The sequence below is a fragment of the Petaurus breviceps genome, unplaced genomic scaffold, assembly GCF_028583685.1.
Source record: "Petaurus breviceps papuanus isolate PSGF00001 unplaced genomic scaffold, PetGlider_PUasm1.0 90895, whole genome shotgun sequence".
Taxonomy (NCBI): Eukaryota; Metazoa; Chordata; class Mammalia; order Diprotodontia; family Petauridae; genus Petaurus; species Petaurus breviceps.
The window spans coordinates 29,495,980-29,520,946 of NW_027187372.1; the positions used below are offsets into that span (position 1 = coordinate 29,495,980).

The 24,967-nt window shown below is 37.4% G+C and overlaps 1 protein-coding gene across 12 annotated transcripts in view; it reads left to right on the forward strand.

The window, feature by feature from the left end:
- Positions 1 to 1,093: 1,093 nt before the first annotated feature.
- Positions 1,094 to 24,967, forward strand: part of ZC3H11A (zinc finger CCCH-type containing 11A) — a 40,541-nt gene continuing 16,667 nt past the window's right edge. For 2 of the 12 annotated variants that reach the window (XM_069074629.1, XM_069074641.1), the window contains exons 1-9: positions 1,094 to 2,412; positions 7,835 to 9,205; positions 13,436 to 13,632; positions 15,075 to 15,194; positions 17,553 to 17,676; positions 20,870 to 21,073; positions 21,210 to 21,326; positions 21,687 to 21,767; positions 22,895 to 23,005. In XM_069074629.1, coding sequence (XP_068930730.1) covers positions 13,579 to 13,632; positions 15,075 to 15,194; positions 17,553 to 17,676; positions 20,870 to 21,073; positions 21,210 to 21,326; positions 21,687 to 21,767; positions 22,895 to 23,005 — 811 coding nt within the window. In that variant the 5' untranslated portion in view covers positions 1,094 to 2,412; positions 7,835 to 9,205; positions 13,436 to 13,578. Of the gene's footprint in view, positions 2,413 to 2,644; positions 3,289 to 7,834; positions 9,206 to 13,435; positions 13,633 to 15,074; positions 15,195 to 17,552; positions 17,677 to 20,869; positions 21,074 to 21,209; positions 21,327 to 21,686; positions 21,768 to 22,894; positions 23,006 to 24,967 lie in introns of those variants that run through there. The other 10 variants (XM_069074630.1, XM_069074635.1, XM_069074636.1 and 7 more) reach the window with 10 other exon arrangements.

Genomic DNA, 24,967 nt, shown 5'->3' on the forward strand with positions numbered 1-24,967 from the left:
TTTCTCTAATCTCACACTGGCTTGGGCTCATTCCTCCTAAATTATGACTATCTTCTTACTTATGTTTATTCATAAATTTCTACCTTTGAGTTTTGAATTAGTTACCAGTTGCTTTCACTCCGAGGCTGACAGCAGACTCCGACCAAAGTCCCCTTCTCACCATACCACTCTTTCCTCCTTGGTGTAGTTGACTCTACCTGTTAATTGCTTACTCTCTTAGGGGCAAAATAAAAGTTTGTTGGTCAATTAAAAACGTAGAAAACAGATTGAGGAGGGCTGTGAGAACCTGCCCAAATCTGAAATGCATTTGGTTGCAACAGGAAACCATTGAAGAATTACAAACAGAAGAGTAACATGACTAGAAAGTATCTAAGGACGGTCTGGAGGGAGGGAATAGAACACTGTAAAAATAAACTCTTTAGACTTACTGGGCAGGTTGTTCCAATTTAACGTTGATGGAGGTTGGTGGAACAGAGGGAAGAGTAAGAGAAATAAATTTCCTCTCCTTCACCCTCTAGTAGAGGTGCAAGTTGAAAGGCAGAGCTCATTTCCCTTCTTAGAGCTGGGTTCTCCGGTAGACTTCCAGGGGCCATACTCCTTGGATTCAAAACTGACAAACAAGCCTGTCCTCTAGGCCACTAACAGTGAGGTGTTCTAAATCCCTGAAGCTTGATTCAAGGCTTCTTTGTAAAAGACTATACTTTATAAAAGGCATAAACAACAAGTGTAAATTTTCCTAAAACCTTAACACTTTAAAGCATTGGTATAAATGTTAACCATTACCATTGTCTCTGTTATCTGTCCTTACTTTATGTGATTATATTAACTGTTAATAATCTTTGTTTTCCTGACCACTCCCCTTCTACCATATATATTAAAGGCATTTTGAGCTTTAGGAGATCAGTTACTATCCCTATTTTCAGGCAGTGAATCTCAAAGAAGTTCACAGTTAGTATGTGCACAGGTTAGATTTAAACACAGGGTTTCCTGACTGCAAGTCCAGAAGGATCTCCACAATTCTATTTGAGATGAAAAGACTTAAAATGTGATCACAATACTCCGTCATTTTTGAAAATTAATTTTTATTGATATAATTTCTTATGACACCAAAAATTTCCCCCCCTTTTCACACAAAGCCTTCCTATATAGCAAATATTTATTTGAAGTGGGCGGAGGGGGAGGGCAAAAAGAAAAAAAATCAACAAAACTGATGAATATGTGGAAAAAGTCTTGAAACATGTGAAATGTTCAACTAACCATGGTAGACTTCCCACCTCCAGAAAGGTGTGAGGTGGGGGTGTCTTCTGATATTTTTGTTTTGTTTTGTAATTTTGCAACATTCACTTCTGATTGTTTTGCAGACAGTTTTTCCATTTACATTGTTGAAGTCATTGTGTATACAGCTAGGTCCCAAATAGTGCTAATAAGAAATTCCCTTTAAGTGATGGAATTATTCAAACTTGCACAGCATAACTCCATTGGGCTGGAACCAGGTACCATATTTTATTGTTTGGGTTTTTTTGTTTTGTTTTTTTGGAAGAAGGAAGGTAGGGCGATTAGAGTTAAGTGACTTGCCCAAGGTCACACTGCTAGTTTGTATGTGTGTGTGTGTGTGTGTGTCTGAGGTCAGATTTGAACTCAGATCCTCCTGACTCCATGGCTGGTGCTCTATTTAGGGTGTCATTTAGCCGCCCATAGGTACCATATTTTATTTTATTTTTTTGGATGGGGGGGGGGGGAGGTAGGGCAATTGGTATTAAGTGACTTGCCCAAGGTCACATACCTAGTTTTTTTGTGTGTTAAGTGTCTGCCATCGGATTTGAACTCAGATCCTCCTGACTCCAGGGCTGGTGCTCTATTCACTGCACCACCTAGCCACCCTCGGTATCATATTTTACATAATTAAACTTCAAATAGTGTGAATTCGAATACCTGTATGGTTTTTCTTGGCTCAAAAGTAGGTGATTATTGAAGACAACGACAGAAAAAACGAGGGTGGGGCAGGTACGAAATCTAGTCTTAAGTGAGAAGCCAGTTTCACTATTCACAGTTTATACTTCTCACCCTCAAGTCCCTCCCCGCCCTCCCAGTCAAGACCTGTAGGAAGCCATCTTGAACCTTGCCTCTCCAAGGAAACTACAGCTCCCAGAATTCCGTCCGTCACGAACGTAGTGCTGGCACGGGGCGTGGGCAGGAGCCATCTTGGTTGCTGGCCGGGCCTCGGAGCTGGGCCAGTCGGCCAGGCGCCATCTTTGAGGCTGGCAGGCCGGAGGATCCGCGGCTGCTGCCCGAGGAACGAAAAGCAGTGGCGGCAGCGGCGGGGACAGACCCCGGCAGTGGATGAGGGAAAGAGTCGAGGCCGCGGCGGAAGCGGTGAAGAGCGACTCCGGCCCGGTCAGGTTACGCTTTCAGGTAACTAGACCGTCTTCCCGACCCCGGAACGGGTCGGGGTTCGGGGGTGTGGGGAAGCCTCGGGAAGGGCGGCCTAGGAAGCCCCGGGCGGGCCCCTCGTCAGCTCCGCCGTAACGACCCGGCCCGGCAGACGCCCCGGCGCCCCTCCCCCCGCCTGCTCCGCTCCTGTCACAGCCCGGCGGGGGCCCCCTCCCCGCCCCCATCCCAGCCGCCCCCCAGCGTCACGGCCGAGCCGAGCCCGGACTCCTCCCCCTGGCCGGCCGCCTGCCCGCGAGGCCCGGCTCCGGTCCCTGCCTCGGGCCTGTGGCCAGGTGACGATGCCTCTGAGGCCGAGCCCTTCGGTCCGCCGGAGAAATTCCCCGAAATCGGGGACCGAGTCCCCGCGGCTCGTGGACCGAGAGCGAGTGGACGAGCCGGAGCCCGAGGCCCTTGTGTTCGAATCCCGAGTCGGGCCTGGCTTTGGGTTTCGTTGCGCCTCCAGTTTCCCTCCTCTGTTTAAAAAAAAAGAAGAAGAAAAAGAGGCTGGACTAGCTGATGACGTGTGAGGGCCCTTTCCGCTCCGCTCCGGTGCGGGCCACCCAAGCGCCCTGGCCTCGTAGCGTTGGGGAAGGGCCGCTGCCCCTCCGTGCCGTCCGCCTTCACCCGGCCCAACTGCTGCACCTGGAGGACGCGCCGCCGCCGGCCCGCCGAGGCTTTCGGGGCTCGGTCAGCCTACGTTTGTTAAGTGCCTGCGGAGTGCCGGGCGATACAAAGAAAGGCGCTGCCCGAAGTGAAACTAAAGTGAATTAACTTTCCTGGGCTTGAGGTTGTCTGGAAATGCGGTCTGTGAGTTACTTATTTGCAGATTGTAAAGTGTCTCCACTCCCCCAAAGGAGGGTAAGGACCGGAATTGGGTTAAATCTTGATACAATTAGCAAATTTAAATCTGCGATATAACTCTAGAACACAGGTAACGTCCTACTCTCAAGCTGCGCTGGTTTAGCTTTCCCTCCCCCGCCTTCCAGTCAAAAGATTTTTAGTTTAAAATGGGGGCGGGGGGAGGGGAAAACAAGCTTTTGCTGTGATTGACTGGTATGTGGAGTCAGATCTGTCTTGAGAATTGGGTTCTTGGGGTCTTATTGGCAACTTGGACACTAAATAAAAGGGCAGTTTCCTTAGTTTAAAAATGGAATACGCTAGAAATAGATTAATAATCTTTAAGAGTTAAAAATCGGAAAGCATCAAAAGCTTAATTATATGGTGATATGAAAAGAACACCAGACCTGGGTTCTAGCTAACTCTCTCACTGACTCTAAATGACCTTCAGTTTCTTGATTTCTAAAGTGAGAGAATTGGACAGTTTGGAGATATTTTCCTTTTGTTGTCAATTTTATCACCCAAGTAGGGAAACTTGAAGTGAAAGAAAAGATGATTCTAGTGGGGGAGGAACAGCTGTATTACTACAGTAATAAACCTATTACAAAATTATTGTATAAGCTTTGGAAGCAGGGAATATACTTCTGGTGTACTGGTATCTTCAGTTTCTCTGGCACTATACACAGCATTTTTAGTGATGTTAGGATTCTGGAATATGTTTCAAGTGCCCATATTAATACAGGTGAAAAAAGCAGGAATTGTTAATTCTTTTTGTATCATGCACCAACTGGGTTGGCAACCTAGTGAATCCTAAGGACCACTTCTCTGAATATTGTTAAATGCACAAAGTAAAATGTGTAAGATTACAAAGGGAACTTTATATTGAATGACATCAAAATATTTAAAAACAAAAATCCACTGATTCCAGGTTAAAAACTCTTCTACCTTGCAAATGAGATGAATGTTGAGACAGTTGTTTTCCCAACAACACAAGAAAGGAAAGCAAAACCTCTTCAAGAATTGGTCAGTTCCCCAAAAATCATGAACGATTTGAGATCTGGGGGATCTCAAATGCCACACTTACTACTGATATATTGTGTGCCAGTGCTCCCAAGCAGGATAAAGAACATCTTTAATTGCATGCTGTATAGCCAAACAAATCCTACCAATTGGTACAAAATCTCCGTTGTGATGCAGTTTTTCTACATTAACCCATGATAAACCTATTGAACAATTTGTAGCAGCTTTAAAAGAAGTGTCAACAGGTGTAAAAGGAGACATCCATTGCTAGACCAAGCTTTCGGTCTCCTGAGGCAATTCTAATAAAGTTGTACTGGCCAGTGGAAGTAGCTTTAGGCAAGAAAATTATACCTTCCATGTACTTAACTCCCACTACACTTGAAAATAAATGTAATAGTATGGACAGAAGTGGGAGCTTTGAATGTGCCTCCACATTTTACTTTAATGTTGATAAAATGGAAACTGTCAGTCATAGGTCTGTAGTAAAAAGAAAATTAAGTATTAAAAGATAGTTATGCCTTTCCAGTTAAATTTTGATTGCTTAAGGAATTTGTTGAAGATGATAGCTCAACTGTAGTTTCTAGTGTGTCTTTCACAATTGTGGAATCTTTTTATTTTTTTTTGGAGGGCAATTGGGGGTTAAATGACTTGCCCAAGGTCACATGGCTAGTTTTTTTTTGTGTTAAGTGCCTGAGACCAGATTTAAACTCAGGTCCTCCTGACTTCAGGGCTGGTGCTCTATTCATTGTGCCACCTAGCCACCCCTAACAATAGAGGAATCTTATGTCCTTGTCCAAGAGACTTTCTTCATTAAAAGCAGCACCATATCTTAATGCCTGGAACAAAACCCAAGACATTTAGAATTTGGAATTTTGCTTTGACTTTAAGTATGAACTGGACAGACCAGGTACCCACCTCAGAAAACTACACATTAGGGTTGCCTGAAGTCTAAGCATCCCCCCCCCCAATGCCAGTGTAATGATTGTGATGCTGCTGGAAATGTGTTAGAAATTGAGGACTTGTCCATAGGACCAGGTGTGTGAACTTTTTCTGGCTCAGAAAAATGACCAATTGAGCTATCTTTTCAACTGTGAAAAATTGATAGGCAAATAAGCTTTGAAATTTCAAAACCCAACAGTCCATACTTGAGCTCTACCTCCCATATTAGGAATTCAGAATATTAGGGTTCTGTAAGATGAGAAATGCAAAGAAACAAAAATAAGCAGAACAAAAAACATAAGAAATAACTACAAGACTAATTGAAAATAAGCAGAACAGAGAGCAACATATGAAATAACTACATTGTAATTGAAAAGATCACTTAAAGGAGGTCACATTCTGAGTAATAGAAAAAGGAATGAAGGTCCAAAAGGGTAGGTAATGAAATGTCCCTCCCCTTTTATGGCAGACAGATGGAAGACTACTAAGACAGAATATTATATACATTGTGAGATGTACTCAAGTCAGGTCAATAAACATTTATTAAGTACTTACCATGTCAAAGACATTGTGCTACATTCTTAAGAATAGAAAAAAAGGCAAAAAAGCTCTCAAGGAACTCAAAGTCTAATGGAAGAAAACGATGTGCAAACAACTACGTACAAACAAGATATATACAGGCCAAAGTGGAGGCAAATCTCAGAGGGAAGGTGCTAAGATAAGGGGGAATGGGAAATGCCTTCTTGTAGAAGGTGGGACTTAATAACTGAGACTTGAGGGAAGCCAGGAAAAACAGATGAGGAGGGAAAGAATTTCAGTAATGGAGGATAGCCAGTGAAAATATCCAATGTGGGAAGATGTATAGTGTCTAGACGGAGGAAAGAGCGAGAAGGCCTATGCCACTGGATTCTAGAATATTTGGAGGAGGAATAAGCATAAAGGGTGGGGGGGGCTTTAAAATTCAAGCAGAAGATTTTGTATTTGATACTTGAGGTGATAAGGAGCCATTAGAGTTTATTAAGTAAGGGGTGGGGGGAGGGACATGTCACACTTGTACTTTAGGGAAATCAACTTAGCCCAGTGAATGATGGACTGGAATGAGAAAAAGCTTGAGGCAGGCACACCAAACAGCAAGCTATTGCAGTAGTTCAGACAAATTGGATGTTTTTGTTTATTTTATCTTGTCGTAAAGGAAAAATGTCATGAGAGTGGTGTTAACATTGCTGATGGACAAAAGGTGTCAAAATGTATTTTTCAAAATAAAATTACGCTTCAAATTAACATCCTACTGAATGCCTTATTTGCAGTTCAAGCTTTGCATCTTAGCCACTTTGTTATTAGCTTCTTGTTTTAAAGAAAATTTAAATGACTTCTTCATTTAAATGACTTCCTCAGGATAATGATTTAGAAACATAAACAAATCCTTGTGAGAGAAGTTTGTAATTATATGGACATTTCAGCAGAGAACTGTGGTCCCTTTAGAAGCGTCTGGCCTTATCACCTGTAGTAGGAACTGATATGTTTATAGCTTGTCCAGAAAGGGAGCCCATTCCTATTTAGGCCCCATTGATAGCTCAGCAGCAGATAGTATTTCAGTGACAAGCAAAAGCCTTATATCACCCCTGCTGCTGCAGCAGCAGCAGTTGAATACTAAAATGAAAAGTTCAAAATTATAGTAAGCAGTGACCCCCTGATATATTTTCAGAATATGAGACTTATGGATAGCTTTAACCCAAGTTGCTATTCTATACCTAAACTGCCCCATCTGTAGTCTACAATCTGAATGTCTCTTTATAAACACCAGTCGTGTCTGAAACTAGATAAGGCAAAATTTTGAAAATACTGAACTATTGAAATTTCCTGAAAATAAACTAGAACTTTAATTATGATAATTCTTTATTGACTTCTAGCTGGAATATTATATATAGTGGTAGAATTTAGATTGAATTCAATAACTCAGTTTTTTTTTTGTTAAAAGGCATGTAAGTATTTCAGTTATTTGGTGGAAAAATCAATTTAGAATAACTGAAGATTGTTTACTTTGAATTGATCCCTTGGGAATTTGTATAGCAAGGAGAAACCCAAGTTAACTGGCCAGTCAAGTTAAAATGTTTACCATAGGTACCTTTGATAAAAGGGGGTAGATAGCACTAAAAGTGGCAAAATATGTTATTATAATTTGGAAGGTCATCATTAAAAGATTTGTACAGGAGATAGTAGTGAAAGATACATAGAAACAATTTTGGCTAAGATGGTTTTCATTTTCCAAAGAGAATGCATGTTAGACTTTAATTTATTAGTTTGTTGTTAAGTGGATGTCCCATGAAACTTGAAAAAGAAGTTGTTTTGGACATCCTGATCTTGACTTAAAATAAGCAGTTTGCTTTTTGGAGTGTTAATCTGTAAAATGAACTTAGACTAGGTGATCCTCACCATGTAAAAGTTTTTACATAAAGATGTAATTCAGTTAAGTAGGACTGAATATATAATCATTAAATAGGGAAAGATTTGTGATTTTCTCTTAGCAGAACTTTTTTTAAAGCCCACTTTTATGCAAGTTTCTGACTAAGTAATACAAAATCTGATTTTTCCTTCTTTTTCATTTTAGGTTTGGGGATATTCCCTGCTCAAAAAAGTCCTGGAAAATTGGCTAGTGTTAAGTGTGAGTAAAAGGTGTCCACATTTTATTTTCAAATTCTAAGTAACATTTAATTTTTGTTTTGTGCTGGGTAGAATTTGATAAGGTTTAGCCTAGAGATTGTGCAGCTTTTATAAGAATCAAAATTCCTTTTAAGTTGTGGGAGCTTGTTTCAAAATCTAGAATAAACTTTAAGCATAACAATATTTTTATTTAAACTTTTTTGTTATAACATGTCAACATCATTGCAAAATTTGAGAGTTTGAACACCTCACTAACCTGAATAGAGTTATAAATTCCTTATTTGTAGTCAGTATCTTAAAAAAAATTGAAACAGCTGCTCAAGCAAGCCTTTGCATGACTAATACTTAATGCCTTGCTAGCAGAATTGGTATTGATTTAAAGGAAATGTTGTCTTTCCCCAAATGTTAAACTCCCTGTGTTTTCTGTAACTGTGTTCAGGATGACTTCTCTGCTTCTCTGCCTTCTATAATTTGCTGTACCATTCAATTGTCACTACTCTGATCATTTCCATCTATTTTGGTTAAAGATCATGTGGAAACATTAATATTATACATGCATCCATACTATACACATTCATATGTGTAAGGATATTATTTCATCAACATTTGTGGGCTGTTCCAAGATTTCAGCCTTTAAAAAAAGATACTTTGATTCTGAGTTTTTATCATTTTTTAAAATGCAGTCAAACCTAAAGATTTTTATTATATATTTTAAAGATGAAAAATCACTCAAATGCTTTGGTTATGCACATTTGTGTATATGTGTTTGTGTGTATAAACCAATTTGTATATATGTATATGCTTATATACATAGATATACACATACTTTTATATACCTTTACATACACATGTATTTTCAGTATACAGATAATAAAGATGGGGGAAGGTTTCTGTTTTTTCTTAATAGGTGAAGAAATCTTGAAGACCAGAATTGGATATTATTCAATTTTTTATTTTTGTTTAAAAAAAAAAATAAATTGTCCGACTGTGGAAGATGGATCTTTTTTGTAGCCCTTTGAATTTCAAGTTCATCTTTAAATGAACTATTTTTTTTTTGGAAGAGATAACTAACCCTGGCTGTCTCCAGTCTGAGAGAGGTTATTCGAATGGACTTATTCTTCCAGTAGTTGGGAGATGTTTAAAAAGCACAGCCTGTGTTTGAATTGTGGCTGAGAGGTGTTTCCTTGGCAATGTGAGGAGGAAAATTCTTTCTGCCCCTTTATTATTAATTCATGGATTGAGTGTTGGTTCGACCTACAGGAGTAATAAATTGGAATTCATTGAAGACAGACGATCCTGTCGAAGTCACCCTGCTAATGTAAGTATGGAGATGTATCATTTTGCCTTTTTTCTTTTAAGGAGCAGATATTTCTATAATTTCAACTATAATTATTTAGAATATCAGAAGCACAAGTCAAGTATTTTATGCTTTTTAGAAAAATGAGCATCTTTTATAATAAGTAGACTGCTAGAGATGGATTTGTACTTGGTTTTTTAAACATTTATTTTAGTCCTGAAATTAAACTATTCAAAAAACAGCTCACAGGCTAATTGGGTTTGAACTTCAGTTTAATTTTAATTTTTTGTTCTGTTTTTCTTTAAAATCATGTTTTTCACCAAAAGAATTACACAGAATTGTCTTGATTCTTTTGCTTATATTTTGGGAGAATAGTAGTTTTCTGGTATAGCAGCAGCTACATTATTAAATCTTGAAGGCACACTGTTACTTAGCAACATCACTGAACTATAACTTTATTTTTAACTAATGGCTTAAATAAAGGCTGATGAAGTGATTTTTCAGGATTAATAATTGTGCTCCTTCAAATAAAGCTTCCCTGTGGAAATATGTAAGTATATACCTCTCACAAGTGAGTGAAAAGTTGAACTATTTGCTGATAGCACCTTTCAGAGGTCTCCATCCTTCACAATCAATTCAACAAGCCATTTATTTGGTCCCTACTATGTGCTAAGTACTGTAGGCAAGAGAGTTACAAAGAGAAATACAATAGCCCCTGACTTCAAAGCACTTACCTTCTTACCAAGTAGGGAGGAGAGATATAATATGTAAGAAGAAAAGTAAATACAGTGTAATTTGAGAGAACTGGTGAATTAGGAGCAGCTTAAAATCAGAAGTGGCACCTTAAGTGAGGTTTGAGGAATACTGATGATGCTAAAACATAAGAAGAAAGGAGGAGCCACAGAAAAATGGTGTCAAGTCAAGGGGGCCAGTTTGAGAATTTTTGTGAACATTTAACATTTAGTTAACGTGAAGCTTCTTAAAATTTTTAACTTTCACTTAACTAAGTATTGAAGCTGAGGAATGTATGAAATGAAAATTCCATGCTTTATAATCTGTAAATTGCCTCTTGGTGGGCTTGAGTGGTTGGAATATGTGCTATCTGCTACAAAGTGAAACAAGTCTGAACTCAGCATGGTGAAGTAGATGAGGGATATTCCTAGGGCTTGTGAGCCTTACAGAAAGCATTTCCATAGCTACTGGGAAGAAGCCCTTGATTTATTCACTGTAGTTTTTATGTTATATATGAAATGTAAGTAACTGAATTTCTGGACCTGTTTTTGGAATGAAAAACTAAGCAAATACCCTCCTAATTCTTAGTATTGGCACATATCTTAGCTTTAAATTAGAGTTCAAAAAGTGTGTGTGTGTGTGTGTGTATTGAAAGGGAAGAGTTCTAGTACTTTTAGAAATTTTTTTTAATGACACAAAATACCCTTAATATGTAGTTCAGCACAGTCTACATACATGCCCCAAATCTTGCTTCCCATGTATATGCATGCGTGTATACGTGCAAGTACAGCTGTACTATGTTTCAAATAGAAAGGTTATTTGTTGTGAGAAAAATGTGTAGTGATTCTTAAGCCTCAGCTTCCTGATCTGTTATATAGGGGGTAATAAAACTTGTATCTGCCTCCCAGTATTATTGGAAAGATCAATAATAAGTCACAAGTATTGATTAAGGGCATCTGTCCAGTACTGTGCCAGTTGCTGGGGATATAAGTACAGGGAAAAAAAATTCTTATTTACAAGGAGCTTACATTCCAGTGGCAGAGACAAATACACATAAAACATATATAGAATATATATAAAGTGTATAAATACAAATATATACAATAGTCATTTATGATAATGAAAGTGTGATTTAACATGAGATAAATAAGAATGTGTATGTAAAGTATTTTGCAAACCATAAAGCACAATGTAAATAAATATCAGCTATTTTAATTTTTCCTCTCAAGAAGTAATGAGTTTTGGGCCAGCCAGGTAGCACAGCCAGTAAGAGCACCAGCTCCAGTGTTGAGAAGACCTGGAGATCGAATCCCGGGCTCAGACACTTAGCACCCACCCAGAAACACCTGGCCGTGTAACCTTGAGCAAGTTACTTAACCCCAATTGCTTAGGGGTGGCCAGGTGGCTCAGCGAGTAAGAGCACCGGCTCCAGTGTCGGGATGACCTGGATCAAATCCAGGCTCAGATACTCAGCACCACATCCAGAAATAATAACTGGCCGTGTAACCTTGAGCAAGTTACTTAACCCCGATTGCTTTAAAAAAAAAAAAAAAGAAGTAATGAGTTTTGGCTGTGCAGAGCATCCTTTGCTTTCAGCCTGGTAGTGTGTGTATCTGTCATCAGTCTGTTGAGCAGGAAGAAAGCAAATAACTTGCTTTTTTTCAGAAGCCAAAGGATTGTCTCTAGAAGGTGCCCAGTGAGAAGAATTCTGTCTTTTAGTTTACAGCCAAGGCAATTTGAGTTTAAAATATATTTGATTATAATATGTTCTTCCCCTGCCCCCACTAATGAATTTGGATGTAAATGTAGCCATTATATTATTATGTAAATATATGCCCAAGAGTAGCCGCAAGCACCCCAAGCATCCTCAGGGTTTGCTGCCAACACAGGTTCTTGGATCTGCTTTGATAAAGGAAAGCAACTCAAAATGGGTTAACAAAGCTTACTTTAATCAGTCAAACATATATCATTTACCTCGTTCAGGGGAAAAGGTCAGCACCCCGAACTTCAAAGTATACAGGCAGAATTATCAAGACAGAAACAGATCTAGTAGACAGATTTCAAACTGTCCAACCATTACACCCATACCCAGTCAACATCTGGGTTTCAACATCTGTGTTTTTTCAAGGGGGGGGGGGAGCTCAGGACAACGGCTTCCCAGAATCCATATCAAATCACAGAATACTTCTCAAAGTGAGCCCCAAAACAAAGCTACACATCAGGGCTTATATAGCCTTCTCCTGGCTCAGAGAATGTAACAACCTTATTGACTCACTGGCCAATCAAGAAGTATCTACTGAAAAACAAGCCTCCCACCCCAGGCTCCAGGTGCACTTTAGCCTAGGGGCAGGGAAGATCTTTAAAATTACGTTCCCATTACACCAAGTATAAGGAAGTTCAGAGGCATATGATTTTAACTTTGTTCCAGTAAAATAATTTGTAGTTTCTAAGTAAGATGTGTTTGCTTTTGAAATAAGAATCAGATGCTTTTGTAATGGTAAAGGTAGTATGTGAGACAATGTAAAGGGTAAAGGAGGAGATATGTAACCTGAGTTTGAATCTCAGCTCTTCCATTTACTAGCTTTGTGATCAAAGTCACAACCTCTCTGAGCCTCAAGTTTCCTCAGCTGTCAAATAAAGGATTGGACTACATCATCTCTAAGGTCTCTTCTAGATCCATGATCCTATGAATCCTAATGTAGCAGTTTTCAAGTGAAAAAATCTAGATTATTTGTTCCCTAGTCAAGTCTAGCATGTTGATTGCACAGAAATCATCTAAATGTTAGAAAAATTATCTGGGTCATCTGTTTAGTTAGCAGTATTTATTGAGCAGTCACACTCTTCTGAGGAATGTATTAGATCCCATAGGAAATATGAAAGAAAAAAATGAAAGTATGGTTATCATCTGCAAGGATTTTATAGTCTAACACAAGTATAGAATATGCTTGTATATCGTATACAATATCCACACAGAAATTACATGAAGGTATATTTACAAAACAACATATATGGATTAACATCTTTGGATATTATTATACAATTAGAATAGAGAAACAGCCTGGTTTAGTTTACTGGATAGAGAGCAGACCTCAGAGTCAGTAAAAACCTGTGTTCAAATTCCAGTCCTAAGAGAAATTGATTTTGTGACTGGGCAAATCGTCTTAACTTCACAGTGGCACAGGAGATTCATAAGATTGTAGATTGCCTTGAAGATGCCATTATGCATCAGTAGAGGGAGTTCCCTGTACTAATGAAATCATTAGTCCAATACAAATAGAGAAATAATGTAACAAACATTTATGGAAACCCTGGAATGCCCAAAGCATTGTGCCAGGCACTAAGGGAGATAAAGCATATGGTGCCATTCCTGTTCTTCAGATCATTGTCTAGTGGAGAGATAAGATACCCACACAACTTTTGCACTGTTATCTCATAAATGATCAAAATTATTTAGGTTTAGAAGCTGTGGAATAGGATATGTACCTCATATACTTTGATTTATATTCCTTTCTATCTAAGGTAACATTTTAAAGAAGATTTCAGTGGTTGAATTGCCTGTGGAAGATTGAGACCATTTGAGAAAGAGTTGGAGCTTGGTTCTCTTCTAGAGAAGTAGGGGCTTGTTTTCAAGCCCCAGCACCTGATCTGAGGATCTGGCCAGCATGTCTAATCAAGGAGAAGACTGCTACTTTTTTTTCTATTCTACATGTACCAAGGTAAAACTTAAAAGTTTTTTCCTACAATTGATTTCCTACATTGGATGAGATTTTTTTTTTTATTTTTTATTTTTGGAGGAGGGAAGGCAGTTGGGGTTAAGTGACTTGCCCGAGGTCACACAACTAGTTAAGTGTCAAGTGTCTGAGGCTGGGTTTGAACTCTGGGCTTCTGACTTCAGGGCTGGTTCTCTGTTCACTGTGCCACCTAGCTGTCCCCAGATGAGATTTTCTTAATACTCATCATTTTAATGTTTGTGTTTCACTGCTTATCTGTTTTATTTGGTCTTTTGTGTTCTCAGACTTTTAGGAAAGAATAATGCACAATAGGGGGATTTGTTCATTCTTTATAATCTTTTTCTTCTCCTGGTAGTTTTGTAGTTGTAATTGTATTTTTTGTTTTGCCAGGGTGGTCTCTTAAAAGGCATATAATATAAAATAACATTAAGTTTAAAAAATAGTATGTATACACTTGATTTCAATTATATAAAAATGCATGCATTAACATTTAGAAGAGAATTTATTAGATTTGAAATAGGTAATGTTCATTGTCTTGTTTTAAAGTTGCTTAAGGTCATCATCAAAAAAAGTTCAAGTCACATGGCAAAGTTGTCATACTGAATAGTTTGTACCATGATTTTTCCCTTCTGCATTCCTAAAATGATTAAGACCACTGGTTGTAGGCTGTTGACTTTGATTGGATATAGATGTAGTTGCCACCTTTCCATAAGTGTGTAAATTAAGATTTGTATTTTAATTCTTTCCTTTTCCAAATTTCCTGCTGACAGCTCTGAAGACACATACACACACACCTTGCTTTTCAGCCTCCTTCATTTTTATATGTACTATTTGTCTCTTTCTTGAAATTTATACATCTGTGTCTTCATATGGGAAGACTTTTCTCTGAGTCCCTTTAGTGACATCATGCTTAAGAATGCCCAAATAGGTGTGTAGTTCTATTTTGAGCAAAGCCCTGGTAATTTTGTTGATTCTAAATACATATAGCCAGCCAGTTGTACCAAAATGGTGCTTGATTTCAGAGTATTCACAGTGTGTGCTGCGTATGTTATAAAACATGTGACTGGGCTGACCTCCTGGTTTAGCCTCTTGATATATCTAGAATTAGCTTTACTTGTGGAACTCAGAATGTATAGGACAAGTTGAAATTAAGGTACTGATTATTTTTCAGGTTTGTCACTCATACTACTTGTGTTTTCTTTGACTCTGAATCTATACTTACATGTTCTGGCCTTAGATGAAATAAATAGTAATAACTATAAGAAATACCTGTAAGAAATCTTTGCACAGTAAAACCTATTTCTATCTTGACTTTTCTCTTTTCCCCATTAAGTACTTATCATTGAGCAGCAGGGTTTTATGTTTATAGATGTATGTGAATCTTTTAAGTTATAATTATTTTCTTTCTTCTTTCCCATTCATTACAGGGAGATAGCTGCCCATTCCGGCACTGTGAAGCAGCTCTAGGAAATGAGACTGTTTGCACACTATGGCAGGAAGGGCGATGTTTTCGACAGGTCTGCAGGTTCCGACACATGGAAATTGATGTAAGTGGTCAGTCTAAGTTTAGTGACATTTGATAAGGTCTAGTAGCTTGAGACCAGAAACACAGTGTTGGGACAATTAAAATTTTTAATTTCTTTGCTTTGTGTAGTTTGATGGTTAGGAGAAGGGAGTAGGATAAAACTGGCATACCTTTTTATGAGCAGGCAAACTTTTTGTACTTATCTAAAGGTTGAAAGGGTTAAATGTCACATGATTGTGGAACACAGAGCAGGATTCACTACAGTAAGTCAACCTGTGTTGTGAAAATTTGCTTCCGAGAGAGGTAGTAAAGTCTCTTAAACCAAAAGCCTCAGGAACAAGGAAAATTAACATCAGATCCTGAATTTGGAACACTAAATTTCTGTGACCTTGAAGCAAGAGGCAATTAAATAATTGCTATTCTCATCATCTATAAAATAGCAATGATTATAATACCCATTTAGGAATTTCAAAAGAATAAATTGCACGTTGTCTTTGCAGGTAAAAATATCTGATCTTTTTATGGGGAGGGGTTTGGGGGAAGAGGAGCTTTATTAAATGCTCTGAAATATTCCACACTATACTCTTTTTAATACATCTGAGGTTCTATATAAAATTAACAGTCACTATTTCATTATTTTCTTTACCCCTTTAACATTTTACATATTACTATTGCTCATAATTTTCTTTTAAAACTCCTAATGCTATAATTTGCTAGAAGGTTAGATCTTGGGCTGTTTGTTATTTGTTTTGTCTAGACCTGTAATCGTATCCACTATGGAGAAGCCCAGTGAAGAATCTTCCTTTATCAGTGCAGAACAGCAATTCTTCTGCAACTTATAATTTTAGGTAGATGCCCAGTATACTAAGGGGTTAAGGTGGCTTGCCCAGGGTCATATAGCTATCAAGTGGCAGAACTGGAATTTGAATCCCAATCCTTTTATTTCAAACCCAGCACTATTTTTTAAAATCAATAAATTCTCTCTTCCCTTTTCTCCCTTCTCTACCCATTGAGAAAAGAAGAAAAGGAGGAGGAGGATTGTTATGTACTCCGTTGCTCATTGTGTTGTTTAGAGTTCCTAAGTCTTTCAAAGTTGATTATCTTTGCAATATTTTTGTTATTTTGTAAGTTGTTCTCCTGGTTCTGCTTTCTTTACTTTACATTGGTTCATACATAACTTCCCAAGTTCTTCAGAAACCATTCCCCTTTTCATCACTTTTTATGTCCCAGTGGTATTCCATCACATTCATATACCACAGCTTGTGCAATTATTCTCCATTCTAATAGTATTTTCATATGCACTATGCTACCTTCCCTGAATCATAAGCAGGAAGAATAGATATGGAGAATTTGTGGTTATAGTTGGGGACATGATGAAATGTTATGGATTAAACGATAATCCAATCAGATGGATTCAGAACTGGTCACATGGCCAAACTCACAGAGTAGTTGTAAATGGTTTGATGTTAACATGGCAGGAAGTCTGCAGAGGAGTACTCTAGGGAATATCTGCTTTGTCCTTTGCCTTTTCTGTGTATAAATGGATAAAGATATAGTCAATTTCATCAGAATTATAGATGACATAAAGCTGGGAGGGGATAACTAACACAATGGATGATACAATCAAGATCCAAAAAAGTCTTGTCAGGCTAGAGCATTGGGCTGAATCTAATATAAATGTAAATTTATATACTTGGATACAAAAAAAATCAATTTCACAAATAAGAAAATGAAGGATAATGATTAAGTAGTAGTTCTGAAAAAATCTGGTGGTTTTAGTAGATTGCAAGGCAAATAAAGTCAGCAGTCTAATGTGGCAGTTAAAAAAAATTTAATGTGACCTTGAGCTGCATCAAGAGAAGCACAGCTTCCAAAAATAGGGTGATGAGAGTCACCCTGTACACTCTTCCTTGTCAGAGTTTATCTGAACTACTGTATTCAGTTCTAGGCATCACAGTTTAAGAAAAACATTGATAAACTGGAGAAAGTTCAGTGATGGTAACTAGAATGGTTAAGGCCCCTATCTCCCTGTTGTGTGAGGATCATTTGAAGGAAGTAGGGATGTTTGGCCTGGAAAGGAGAAAACATGTTTGCTGGCTTAAATATTTGAGAAGTGTGGAGGAGGAATTAGCTTTGTTCTGTTTGGCCCCTGGGGAGAGAACTGGGACAGATTGGTAGAAGTTGCACAATGACCATTTTAGACTGCACGTCAGGAAAAATTAACAATTAGAGCTTCCCGAGAGTGGAATTAAAAGGTGATAGGTTCCTTTTCCTTGGAAGTCTTCAGGTAGAAGCTGTTGTTAATTCTTTATTTTCCTTTCAAAATAAAATGATCCCATTTCTTATTTTGGATTATCTCTTGATTTTTTTTTCTCTGCAGAAAAAGCGGAGTGAGATTCCATGCTACTGGGAAAACCAGCCAATGGGATGTCAAAAATTAAATTGTGCATTTCATCACAACAGGGGACGCTATGTTGAAGGCCTTTTCCTACCTCCAAGCAAAAGTAATTTCTGTTTTTATTTTAAATAATTTCACACATTTTTAGTTACTAATGTTTTCTGTTCTTGATTTCTTATCACACCCACAAAGACCTTCAAAAGAAGCTTGAATTTATCAGCTCCAACCTAAATTCAAGCCAAGTCAGTAAACACTTAATGAACACTAATTATAGGCAAGTCACTGTACTATATATTGGAGACACAAAGACAAAAATAAGAAATAGCTTCACTTTAAAAGCTCACATTCTAATGAGGGAAAAGGGAGGAGAATTAGGTTCAGAAGAGCAATTCTTGTTGCTTCCTCAACCTTGTTTTTAAATAAAATTTTATTAATACCATTTGTTTTTATTTCACCTGCATACCCCAGTTATACTTCTCTCATTCCTCCCCTCTTCCTTCAGTCTTTTGAAAAATGATACTATAATTAAGCAAACCAAAATTTATCTGCTGCTTTGAGTAGAGAGATCTAACAGGTGTCAAGATAATTGAAGTCTCTCCTCATATATTGTATCTGAACACCCCATCTCTTTGCTCTTTCTTTCCTGGAGGTCTGAAGTACACCAGTTCCAAAATCATTTCTGCTTCTCCATCCATCGATCTTCACACAAATACTTTCATTCATGCTTCCTTATCTGGTTTTTCTCAAATGAACATGACTTTTCTTAAGAAATGAATTTTATAGATAATTTTTGTTTTGTTATCACCTGCAATTTCTCCTTTACCTTTCTTCCTCTCTCTTTCCTGTCCACAAAGCCATCCCTTATAGATCAAAAGAATTCTTTTAAAAGAGTAAGTTCAACAAAACCAGTTATCCTATTGGGGGAAAAAAGCTTATATTATGTACAATGTGCCACACCCATTGATATCCCCCTCTGCAGCAGAGAGGTGTGGGGTATCTTTTTATACCTTGGGGCCGTACTTGGTTTTTATAATTTAGAAATACTCACTTGTGACTGGTTTTTTTATTGTTCTTTGCATTTACATTATTATGATCATTGTATAGACTGTTTTTCTAACTCTGCTTATTTCATTTTGCATCAGTTCACATAAGTCTTTCCTTGTTTGTCTGCAACAGATTCACCATGCTCCTCATTTCTTATAGCACAGTAATATGCCATTACATTTGTGCACCACAGTTTGTTTAGCCAGTTCCCGATTGATGGGCATTTTTGTTTACAGTTCTTTACAACTTCATAAAGTGCTTTGGTGTGTATGGAGCATTTCTTTTTGTTAAATATAACTTCTCAATCTAAAAATGCAATTTTGTTTCTACTTTTTTCTTTTCTATTCCCTTTGAATAAATTTTAACCTCCCATATCCATATTCCAGTCATGGATCTTGTCCCACTATATCTTGGTGATACCTTTGAGGTATCTTGTTTCCTTGCTTTAGTTTACTATTTTGCTCATGTTTTGTGTAGGATCTGAGACCTTAGGGTTTTTTGTTTTGTTGTTTACTTTGCTGTCTATCTTACTGGATTTTGCATTTTTTCCTCTCATGAATAGTGTGTTTCTACTAGGTGTTTTCTACTGCAATTTTTCCTGTATTAGAGCCCTTGTGGTTCAGCAGATATATGTAGGCAATTTTCTCCCTTCTCTCTTTTCCATTTAAAATCCTTTTGGTAAGATTTAGAAAACTCCGAGCAAAAATATTTTTATCAGCCCTACACAGTATATTCCATTTATGGCTAAGCAATTATCATTCCTTTATTTTAAGCTATATCCCCAAATACAAATTATTTTCTTAATCACTAACCAGCTTTTTCATTCCAATATCTGCCTTTCTCTTCTGAAGCCCCATCTTCATTCTGCAGCATTGATTAAACCTACTTCCCATGTTGAACTTTTGTAATCCCTAGTAGAGCTTTCTTTCAAAGGTCAGCTTAAATGCCGCCTCATACATGAGATCTTTTCTGATCTCCCCAGCTGCTTACTGCCTCCTCCCCTAAATCATCTTGCATTTATTTTGTATACGTTTCGTATGTAAATTATGTGTGTATATATTGTCTCTCCTAGCACAGTACCTGGCACATAGTAGGTGTTTAACAAATGATACTACCAGAATCAGTCAGCCAACAAGTAGTCATCAGGGTTAAGAAGTCTGGGGGAGATTTGTCCCCTCTTCTTATTTGTACTGCTGCTACTCTAATCTAAACCCTCATTGCCACCCACCTGGACTCCTAATAGACCCCATTTCCACTGTCTTCTTTTATCTCACAGTCAGATTTATCTTCTTTGTACGTTTATCTGATCATGGCACTTCTCTCCTCATACCCTCTTAATTATTCCCTGTTGCCTATCAAATAAAGGTCCACGTCCTTAACTTGATTTTCAAGACTTTCCGTGGTCTGGCGCAACCCCATATTTCCCCTTATCTCATACTACTGCCCCTTCTATGTGTGTGATACTCCAACCAGAACTGGACTGTTTACTCTCTCCGTATAGGTCCTATGCTTTACTATCTTCAAGCCTTTGCTTGTGGTGTTCCCTGTTCTTACAATGTCCTTCTCTTCTATCCATCTGACCTTTAAAAATTCAGTCAAATACTGTCATCCACGAACCCTAATTTTCCCCACTCTATGTTACTTTTATCTCTCCCAACTTGACATAACGTTTCCACTTGTTTGCTTCTTCATTTATGTACTATTGTATTTTTAAAATAATTATCTGTCTGAGTTATTTCCCAACTAGACTATAAACTCCCTAAAAGCTAGGATGATGCTTTATCTAAGTTATATCTTTCTCCCAGTACTTAACATTGTGTTCTACTAATTAGTGAGTACTTTTTAAACATCTGTCGAATTGATATGACTTGAATTTTACATCTATTTAGTAAAAATTAAGTAAATAAGAATCTGTTCCTTAGCAGTTAAATGTAATATAGATTTTGAGGTGTTATCTACCATATTTTTTTCCTGCCACTGCCTTGTTTAGCAAAAGTTCTGATTTTTCGAATTCATAAAATTAATTAAGAATTAGTATATGTCAAATACAGTTGCATATTTGTAATTCCTCATATGGAATTTGGGGAATTGCAAAATAGAAGACAGTTAATTCACTGAAGAGCATATATTTTAACTAGAGACTAAAAAGGACATAAGAAAGTTTTATTAAAACTGCTGAATCTAGTATATGTAGACAAAGTAATTTAGAGTTCTAGCTTTCAGTTGTTGACTTACTGCTGCCCTTTCACTTTTAGCTATTTTACCCATTGTGCCTGAGTCACCAGATGAAGAGGTGAAAGCTAGTCAGCTCTCATTGCAGCAAAATAAACTGTCTGTCCCATCCAACCCCTCCCCCCAGCTTCGGGGTGTGATGAAAGTGGAAAGTTCAGAAAATGTTCCCAGTCCCACACATCCTCCAGTTGTAATCAATGCTGCAGATGATGATGAAGATGATGATGGTAAGTATCAGCTTTTTTTGAAAATTCAGAAATGGGTACTCAACAACAAAAAAATCACTCAGTGAGTCAGAGGTAGAACCTGGAAAGAAACTGTAAGTCTTCATCATTTTGAATTTTGTTTGACTTTGTTCTCTAGATCAGTTTTCTGAGGAAGGAGATGAAACTAAAACACCTATTCTGCAACCAACTCCTGAAGTTCATAATGGATTACGTATAACTGGTGCCCGGAAACCCGGGGTCAGCTTAAAGCAAGGTAAGAGTAGGTTTTAAATGCTGATCCTTTACAGCAGAAGTTCTTAATCTTTTTTGTTTTGTGGATCTCTTGTCAAAATAATGTTTTAAGGTGCATAAAATATATAGGATTATTAAGGAAAACTATAATAGAATTATCAAAATATCTTAAAATTAAATTCTTGAACCTCTGGTTATAAACTTTTGCTCTTAGCCATAAGTTTTACAAAAATATTCACTAATTCCTGACCATTTTTTATAATGTTCCTATTAGCATATGTTATTGGCTTAGGGAGGAAAAAATCTGGCCAAAATGTCCTAGACAGTAGACACTGCCTCTTTACTGTTTCATTTCCTCACAAATTCTGTTTTGGTTTTGTAGGTGATAGTTTAAATTTTGGAATAAAAACTCTTGAAGAAATCAAGTCAAAGAAAATGAAGGAAAAATTTAAAAAGCAAGGAGGTAAAGTTTGTGAGAATTTTTTGACAGAGAAAAAGTCTTGATCTTGGAGAAAAATAATTTTTCTGAACATAACTAAAATGGATGAGTTGTTTTTGTGGCTTATTTTTTTTTTCTGGAAGGGTCATTTTTGTTTTTAAGCTAAGGATTGCCTTACACATTTAATCTGGCTCTACATTGGTCCCTATATGATAGGAACTAAGCTTAAAGGGAAAGCCTGTTCATTATTAACAACAAGATTTCAAAGAAAGGCAAATGAAAAACCATAAAAATTAGAAAATTTGGGTTTGTACTAGAGTTGTCATTCCTCAGGTTGATAGAGTTTTCTTCTATCATTGTCTTGATTTGGTTGGTTAATATCCTGAATCATAATCATCATCACCCATCATAACAACTATAATAATGGCTAGTATTTATATAGATCTTTAAAGTTTGCAAAGTGCTTTACACATATTATTTGATTTTCATGACTACCCTGGGAGATACGGACTCTTATTATTATTATCCCTATTTACAGATGAAGAAACTGAGGCAGTGACTTGTCCAGGGTCATGCAGATAGAGTCTGAATCAGAATTCAAACTCTACTAAATTTTAAAATATCAAGTTTGCTTATAAACAATCACTTTCTTGGAAACTTTTATCAAGCATATTCTATGTAATGATCAGCTTTATGGATTTATATTCAGAATTCAGATCTAAAAAGTTTATTTGACACACATGAAGATGAGGAAGAAGGAAGAGATAGCTAGATAGGAATAAGTGTGGTAGCAAAGAAAAACTGAGGTTGTCTGTAGAGTAATTTTTATAATGTTTTCCAAGCAAGTAAAGGCAGATTAAATTGCAGTGGCTTTAGACTTTGGTCTTCTTGCTATTTCTACAGTGTATCAGTTTTACAGTAACACTCTGAATTTTATTAGTGTCTTTTTCAGTATAGACTATATTCTTTCAAAGCCAGCACTGTTTTCCCCTTTACTTATGTTGCTAAATAAATTTATTGGTTCTGTAGACACCTGATTTTGTAGACAAAACTGGTCACTTTGGGGACCCAGGAGGGATACTTAAAGTCTTCAATTTTAAAAATAGTTTCATTGTTTTCCACAAATGGTTTTTGTTTTTTGCTTTATTCAGAAGGGCCTTCAGGAGCATCTGCTCATTTACTTCAACCTCAACCCATTCCAGGTCCTGAGAAAGAGAATGTCAGAACTGTGGTGAGGACAGTGACCCTGTCCAACAAACAAGGTGAGGTGTAAGTAGGGTTTGGATTTGTCACTGCCTTGCTTACACAGCTGGCAGAGCAAAGATATTTTACCACTTTGTCTATGTTGAAGAATCTGCAGATAATAAGATGTTGATGATTTTGAATATGTTGGTATTTTTTGAGCTTTATGTGCTTATTCATTCCCTCATTTAAATACTTGATTGCTTGCCATGTGCAAGGCATTGTGGGGTATGTAGGATGGTCTTGTCCACAAAGAGTTCAAACCTAATGAGGGAAATAAAATTTGTACACAAAGCTCTATAGTAAGAGGCAGTAACAAATAAGTAGTACAAAGTACATTAAGAATTCATGAGAAAGATAAATTAATTTTTGTTGGAGTTGCTAGGGAAGATTTTGTGGAAGAATAGTTTTTGATCTGGGCCTCATGGGATAGGAAGATAGCAATGAGAGAGGAGATCATTGTTGGTAAAGGGAACAGCAAGTGTATGGCATAGCTTGTCTTTCAGAAATAGCTCCCTTATGTCAGGAGTCATATTTATTTCTGTGATGGAGTTTCACACATCTGCTTTTTAATTCAGTTCAGTAAACAATCAAATGAGCTGCTAGGTATTGGAGATACATAGGTTAAAAAACAACACAGCCCCTTCTCTCAAGGACCTTAGTCTAATAGGAGGGGTGAAAGATGTACAAATGCTATAAAATAACATATTTTAAAAGGTGTAAACATAGCTTAAAAATAGATAAGTGCCTGGGAAATGTTAAACAGAATAGCTTGAGGAAGGGGAAATCACTTTTATCTGGGAGAAAGGAGGGATTAGAGGGATCTCATGTGCCTTCAATCAGGAAGCACCTCAACGGAGCCTTGAAGAAAAAAAGATGTTTAAGGAAGAATAGATAGTAAGTGTATATTAAGATATTAAGAATGTAAACTTGAGGGGAGGCCAGGTGGCTCAGCGAGTAAGCACCAGCTCCAGTGTCGGTGATGACCTGGGGATCAAATCCGGGCTCAGATACTTAGCACCACACCCAGAAATAACTGGCCGTGTAACCTTAAGCAAGTTATTTAACCCCAATTGCTTAAAAAAAAAAAAAGAATATAAACTTGATTACTATGTTTAAAGCACTGGGAATACAAATACAAAAATGAAAGAGTCCTATTCCCAAGGAGCTTAAATTCTATTTGGGGTATACAGTAAGGTCAAAAATATGACATAGGCTAGGAAAGTGAGGAGAGCAAAGGAGAAGTCAGAAGCTACTCTAGGGACATATGAATATGGAGAGAGGATTAACAGGTAAGAGTGGGATAGAAAAATCAAGCAAAGCTTTGTGGAGGAGGTGTTACAGGAGCTGAACCTGAAATATAAGGATTCTGAAAGAGGAAAGGAGAGCATATTACAGGTATGAAAGATGACTTCTACAAATGCACAAAAGTAGGAGATAGCATGTTGAATTCAAGGAACAACAAATTGCACAATGTGGCTAGAATGTAGAGAGTAATATGAAATAAGACTGAAGAGGCAGGTTGGATCCAGTTTATATTATTTCTTTTTTTGGTGGTGGGGGGGGGTAGTTGGGGTTAAGTGACTTGCCCAAGGTCACATGGCTAGTAAGTATTAAGTGTCTGAGGCCAAATTTGAACTCAGATCCTCCTGACTGCAGGGCTGGTGCGCTGTCCCAAGTTTATATTATTTCTAGAGGCAGTGGGGAGCTACCAAAGGTTTTTGAGCAAGGGAATAAAATGGCTAGTCCTTTCTCCTATGTAGATTACTTTGAGATTACATGAAAGATGGCAGGTATGCAGATGCACATCAACAGTACGTAAACTACCTAGTAATTAAATTTGTTCGTGGCAGCTTATGAAACAAAAATGAAAAATGGACCTCTCAGTCCAGTATATAACCTCTTCTATAGTGATGATGACAGAGTAGCAGAAAAGGGGACTGCTAAGAACCACATTATTTTTAGACTGTCAAACTTCAGTT